Source organism: Varroa destructor, unplaced genomic scaffold, assembly GCF_002443255.2.
Source record: "Varroa destructor unplaced genomic scaffold, Vdes_3.0 BEIS01000005.1, whole genome shotgun sequence".
Taxonomy (NCBI): domain Eukaryota; kingdom Metazoa; phylum Arthropoda; class Arachnida; order Mesostigmata; family Varroidae; genus Varroa; species Varroa destructor.
The window spans coordinates 28647828-28654481 of record NW_019211458.1 but is presented as its reverse complement, the minus strand read 5'-3'; the positions used below and the strand labels follow the sequence as shown (position 1 = coordinate 28654481).

The window sequence follows — 6654 nt, the reverse complement described above, 5'->3', positions numbered from 1 at the left end:
TTTGTGTTGTTCTCTATGACTGCATGCGTATAGCGGTAGACTCCTTTAAACACTATTGTAATTTTTATGTGTGTTATCGTGACGTATATTATTTTTATTAAAAATTAATTGCAATTATCTTTTGCAGCTACCGCATTTGCGCAGCATGAAGAATCGTCAAAAATCTAACCAAATATAGTGGCCAAGGAGCAGCTTCTGGGCAATACTAAAATGAGGCAGCGTTCCCTTAGGACCCTTGAAACACCTATTCATTTGTCCTTGAGAGAAGGACTCTACTGGAATGCGACAATCTGTAGTACAATTTGGTATACATGCTATCAATTGGACCGTAAAAAATGGTATTCGTCCTGTGACGGCTGGTAACGAACGAATGAAACTAAGAAAAAAAAAAACACTATTAGCTAAAAGATTATTTCCATGCATATTTGATTTCGAAAGTGAGATAATAATGTTGAACTAAATCCAATTGTCCGCTTAATAAAAATGCTATTAATTTTGCTAATTACTTTGGGTTCTCTGGCGTGTGAATTTGATACAGAGGTCAGCTGTATATCGTTGCGGTTGCGTAGAAGCCCCCGAGATATACTTTGTGTAAAAAATATCGTCGAGACCAGCATGGCGGTGTGCAATACTCGCTAGTATTCTGCCCTTTCAGCACGACGGCATCACTACCAAAAGTATCTGATTTATCACTTAAGGTCCCTAAAATGTATGCACAGTTTAGAATGATTATGACTTCGACTTTTATCTACGCAGTATTACTATTTCAATTGTAAATATAGAAAATTCTATATAAAATGTGCAGTTTTCCAAATTACTATCATTCTTATTAAGACACTGGTAACAACGGTGGGAAATTGATTCACAAACTCCATTGGGTCTTTTAAATCGATTAGTATTATCGGTTTTCTTTCTATTATAGGTATAGACATGAGAGAATCAATTGGTCTGCGAAAAAGACCCCCTTATCTAACTTGTCTGTCGGAAAAATCGTCTTATGTTTTTATATCATGATGATAGTGTGAAAGTAAGATTTACCCCGAAGTTTTCCCGAACGCATGCTGTAGTAGGTCCTTACAGTAAATTCAAGGAATAAGGTCAATCGTTGTACTATGGAAAAAAGCGGTCTACCTAGGTTGTAGTGTTTACATTTTTTAAAACGCTTTATATATATATAATTTAGTAAGGTTATAAACTGATTCAAGGAGAAGCATGAACTTGTAATTTTTGATTTCTTTAACCGAAACCTTAGCCGCCTTATTAACCGCCTCGGCATGCTATAGACCTCTTTTCTACGTAAGCGCGTTCACAACTGCGTTGGTGTCTTGTAAAAATTTCAGTGAAATGGAAAAGGTTTATAAAAATTTTAGCAGCATTGTGATTGGATGCTAGATGTATTATTATATATTAGATGTATTATTATTATATAGACGTTAGTTGTTTTCGTTAAGCTTGCTTGAACGTACATTTAGGTCAAGTCTATCTTTAACGGAGATTGCTAATCGTTTTCATTCGGAAACGTTAGAACCTGGAGTCAATGTCTATCCGGCTTAGAGAAGAAATCGACGTGTCAGCGTTCATACACTCAGACTAAAGTCTTAATTCGGCGTGAGTAAGAAAAAGAAAAATGATGATCCTGATGGAGGTACCAATTTAATCCCATTTGCTAGAGGAGGTCCTCTCCTCTCTCTTCTAGGCGTGCTCGCAAGGTCGCCTCGACGGATTCCTCAAGCCTTTCACTGCTCTCGATCGAAACTAGTATACATCGTTACCCAAGAACTAGTATTAACAAGCTTGCTGAAGCTCTTTGTTATGCGTATCGTTAGTTTTCGTGTAAAGAAAATTGAGTTTTCCCCTAATGTGCGAACGTAGTCCACCTTGCACCTTCAATTTCTGATCGTGGATTAATATTGACATTACGTTTCCCCTTGTACAGACCAGCCCGTGTGAGCTTTTAATAAGCACGAATCGAAACGAGAAAACAAACACCAAGGTATAGTTCGGATTGACAAATACGTTGGATAATAGTCACGATGCTGGCCATGGTTCTCCTTACCGCATCTCTCGCTGTGGGTAAGCTTATCTACGTGTAGACAACTTATGATGAATACTTTCGACAAAATTTCTGGATAGTGGATTGTCTTTGCGTATTCCGTTATATGTGCTCTGATAGGTTCGGCGATTCCGCCCAATATATCATACGACAAATGGACACAGACACTATAGCAGAGGTGTCCCAGATCCGAGACGTTAGTAAACCTCGCCTGCGCCACGACCTTTTCAGTTTATATTTTGGGCCGATACTGAAGCGGCTCTGTATCCGTTGCACAGTCTCGAATGCCTGTATGTACACCTATCCTACCAAAGTGATGCACCCTGGGTGCCATTTCAGCTTTGAAGTGGCTCAATTTGCGCTAGCCCTTTGTTCCTTTTCGACCCTGTAGGGGGACACGTTCACGTGTACGTTCCGACCAATATGCGCTCCGACGCCAGGCTTAGGCATGATCTCGTTCAGGCTAAATGCCTCTCGCCTGACGTCAAGTATCTGCCATATTAAGTCCAAAGTTATACTTTTGAAATAGATCTTTTGTTTTATAGTACACTAATACACAATCGTAGTCATGAATCGTCTCTTCAGGCTACTCTTAGCGGCGGCAAGTTACCTTGAAAACAATCGGGCACGCGACAGTTTCCTAAGCTATTACGATTGGTGGCTTTCTTGGCTTCATTTTGATATCGATGTACCTGGTAATAGATACAGTCCCAGCTTCGCAAAAGCCGTTAAGTCAGGCGGTGAGGTTACAGTAAATCGGCTCAAGAAGTAGTCATCCCGGCAAGATTTCATCGAGGCTTTTAGAAATGCCTTAAACTAGGATTCTCTCTAACAGAAGCCGTTTCTTTTAAACGGACACCTTTTTGTGAACTTTTTTTTTGCTATTATTTTTTCTGACGCCGGTGTAGGATTCTGCTGCTTGTGGTGTATCTATCTTCGATGAGGCTTTTTTTGAGCAGACCGAGCCTTGAGTTAATCCCACGTTTCCGCGCTATCGACAACCGGTTTTGTGCATCAAATCTGCCGCATGTTCCTCGGCGAAAGTAGAGCATGCCGTGGCTGATACGCATCTATTTGAGGGCATTGCCATGGTAATCGCTGGTTCCAATTTTATTGTTAATAAATGGTAACAATGACATATGGTTGCTTTGCCGTTCTATAGGTCTGTTGGATAAGTCCAAGATAACTCAGCCCGGGAAGGGACTTAAGAACTAGGCAGACGCATTCTGAACCTACCATAAATGCAGACCATTATTTTTGACATTCAGTTTCTGTCCAACGTTTGACTATGGCTTCTAGCCTTGTATTGGTCGCCAACTTCTGCATTTTCATATATTTCTTATATAGCGATGACGCGCTATAATCGCACTACATATATATGTAAGTTTACCTATAACATGTGGGAGGTAGAAGACTCAACTAACAAAAAACAACAATAGCTGATTGTGTTTTAAAACAGCCACATACGACATAGACACATAAATTCCTATTTATTTATTTAGAGAACTTACTTTACGTAATGTATTTACGTGAAGTGATATCTCTTATCTTGATAAGAATGATAGTTCTAAATATTGTGCCTAGCATGGTGGTTCTGGTCAAAAAACGATATAGTGTCGCTCGCTCACAGATCTATTTCAAATTTATAGATAGACGTCAGTTAGGTAGGCGGTAGAGCTGAAGTTTCTCTATACATGGACTTTAATATATCTGACAAGAAATATTAGAAACAGTCGTCAAGTACCAATGACAGCCGTTGATGTGTGCTATGTAAATAAAAGCAAGTCCAGATTTATACAAAATGGGTCGGGATTTAGTACGTGGTCTTTTTTGACAACATCGATTTTAGTACTCTCCACATTTTGTAAACAAGTTATCGTAATGACATGTTCGACCAATGATCATTTGTAAGTTATCTGGGCCCATTAGAATTTGATCATTGTGAATATCATAACACCTTGTATTAGCATGATCATTAACTTAATCCCCTATCAACATAAAGAAAAAAAAGTCGAGACACACACCGAACGATTCTTTATCTGCCTTTATTTTATGCATGATTTTTAATTCAAGTCAATGCACTTTCTCCAGTTATCCTCAAGTTACTATTTTTTAACAACAGATCACTGATGTCAAACCTGCTCACAAGTATATTTGCCTGTTCCTTGTCGATTAGAGCCAAGAGTGATCTCCGTTCGTATAGCCATAATATGGTCTAATGTATAGGAGGAGACCTGGTATACTGGTGTGGCATGAAAAATGCACGGTACTCTTGAATTTCAGCTGGAGCCCACGGACTTTCAGCAGCGCATCTCGTGCTCCCGTCCCTCGCCAGGCTGGGCAACGAGGTGAAAATGGCCTGCACTTTCGAACTCGACGAAGGCGAAGTCGTCTATTCTATTAAGTGGTTCAAAGATGAACAGCTGTTTCTCACGGTAACACCTGGCGACCAACCTCCGCTCAAAGTCGTGGAGCTTCCAGGAATCTTTGTTGATGTAGGTACCCTTTTATCTACTGTGCACTCGTAAAGAGAAAATCGGTAACGGGCCCTACTGAATAACATGTAAGAAAATACCAAATTATCACATCATTGCATTTTCATCATTGCAACTCTATTTACATTTGCAGCGTAAAGGCACCGCATACAATAAACTCGTCCTAGGTCGAGTCGAGTTCGAAACGGCCGGCACGTACCGATGTTTAGTTAGTCTTGATGGACCATCGTTTGCCACAGCACGTTCCACAAAGGTAGGTTATTCGTAGTCTTCTCTGTCAGATCAGTTATTTGCCTGCATTAATGTTTTTGAACCTTTACCTAAGCTAGAAGGCGAATCGTACATAAAATCCGCACTTTCATAAGCGTTTTGCTATACCTACACAGAATATTGAAATAACTACTCCCGTTATCCAATGAAGCCACTATTACGATCATGAGCTCGATCATATTTTTAGCGATTACTACAGTTTAGGCCGTGGCATTATTCCGTCGATTGTCCACGTCAATTAGTCCCCTGACGTCGTCCTTCGAACCGTTGAGCTGATGCTACCCCGCCATTTTTTGTTGCAGGTGCTGAAAGTGGTTAAGGAACGATAAACAGCTGTTGGGCAGCAGTAAGGAACGGTCTACATCTTCGCTACTCATATTCAGGTGTCTCACGTCTGTTGTCTCGTTGAAATGCACACGTCTCCTTACCATACTTCTTTACCACCTCGCTTTGCCAGCAATAGGCAGTACGATATCGTCTTAGCATTCCAACAATGTATAATACGTTTTTAATCATATAGTCGTCAAAATAAAAATGATCATTATGGAATAAGTATATTCCATATAGCATCACAGATGAGTTATCCGTGTCCATTTTCCCTGTTTCTGCTCGTTGCACAATTTTTGTATCATACAGAAGGGACACCGTAGTCAAGTCCGGCAACGTTCGAGCGGTGACTGACAGCGTCTAACGAACATACATAGCCAATGAAACCATTCGTATGAGCACTGATAGTGGTAGTTGTTGATTGATGGCTGGTGTCCTCATCGCGACCGTTCGGCCTTGCCCAGAAGCATACCCTAGGAGGACATCGTACCTTCAACTGGAACTATTATAATTCGAGAAAAAGTGATCTAATCGGGGAATACCATGTTGCTGCCGTCAATTAACCCCAATCAAGTCCAATCGAAACGAGACAATAAGAAGAGTACAGCCGAGCCGGTACAACGTAATTACGACGTCGACGTCGTCGTCGTCATCGTTATCCAGACGCGCAAAAAATATAGGATGAGATGTCTGAGGCAGAGCGAGACATGTTTTTCTTCTTAGTGATTATGTTTTTGTTTTTTTTTTTCACTGCGAACTCATAATAGCTGATCTAGGACTGGTCTCTATACAGCTTGATTCTATTTGTCCCGAGAAAAAAGCCAAAAAATAGAGGCGCATGCCACGTACCAACGTATACTTTCGGATGTGTAAACAGGCCGTGTTTGTCTATCACATGTTCTCGTAAAATCTAAATAGATCTTCTTATGTGTGTTATAGAATAACATATACTACACAAAGGAAGCAATTTATTAATCGGTATTATGAACGATACAATTTATTTCCGATTCTGTGTTTAGTCTGGCGTATCTGCGCGGTATGATTCTCGCAGGATTTTACTGGCTATTTTATATTATATCTATATATATTATGATTGTCTTAGAATCATTTTACGACAGAAACTTTGCTATAGTAACGTAACTGGAGATATCGTTTAATAGTTCTTTTTCTTTTCTAACGCTTAAGAAATTCGCCGGAAAACCGAAAAAATAAATAGATCTATGCCTGTTGATTTTGTCTAATGGCATATCACGAAACCCCGCTGCTCAGGAACTCAAATCTCATAGTTATTTGTTATATTTGTCTAGAAGCAAGCTGGATGTCTATTTCTAATATGATAATATGTCTGTACAGTAGCTATGCATTAGTTTACACTCTTCGAGTGGCTCAGTCCATATATCAACATTTGCTACATCGTCGAATCTATCGTACGTTGAACAAGCTCCGGAAATCTTTTATTTTAAAACCAACTGCTCGACCATTCTCGCTCCGTTGGGAATAACAAATAGT

The 6654-nt window shown here is 39.8% G+C and overlaps 1 protein-coding gene across 3 annotated transcripts; it reads left to right on the top strand.

Moving 5' to 3' along the window:
• Positions 1-1740: 1740 nt before the first annotated feature.
• LOC111251417 (uncharacterized) lies at positions 1741-6376 on the top strand. 3 transcript variants are annotated; one of them, XR_002673763.2, is made up of 5 exons: positions 1741-2073; positions 4337-4548; positions 4682-4801; positions 5121-5201; positions 5455-6376. XR_002673763.2 is itself a non-coding variant. In XM_022807977.2 (4 exons), exons 1-4 carry the CDS (start codon positions 2034-2036, stop codon positions 5145-5147), a joined length of 399 nt encoding a protein of 132 aa, XP_022663712.1. In that variant the 5' UTR covers positions 1741-2033; the 3' UTR covers positions 5148-5401. The 3 variants fall into 3 exon arrangements, 1 of the variants encoding a protein (XP_022663712.1); XR_002673762.2 differs by having other exon boundaries at positions 5121-5284; XM_022807977.2 differs by lacking the exon at positions 5455-6376 and having other exon boundaries at positions 5121-5401.
• The last annotated feature ends 278 nt before the right edge of the window (positions 6377-6654 follow it).

Coding starts and splice junctions, on each gene's coding strand:
- LOC111251417 (XM_022807977.2), top strand. CDS start 2,034: ATGCTGGCCATGGTTCTCCTTACCGCATCTCTCGCTGTGG. Junction 4,549..4,681: donor TTCCAGGAATCTTTGTTGAT/GTAGGTACCCTT, acceptor TTACATTTGCAG/CGTAAAGGCACCGCATACAA. Junction 4,802..5,120: donor CCACAGCACGTTCCACAAAG/GTAGGTTATTCG, acceptor TTTTTGTTGCAG/GTGCTGAAAGTGGTTAAGGA.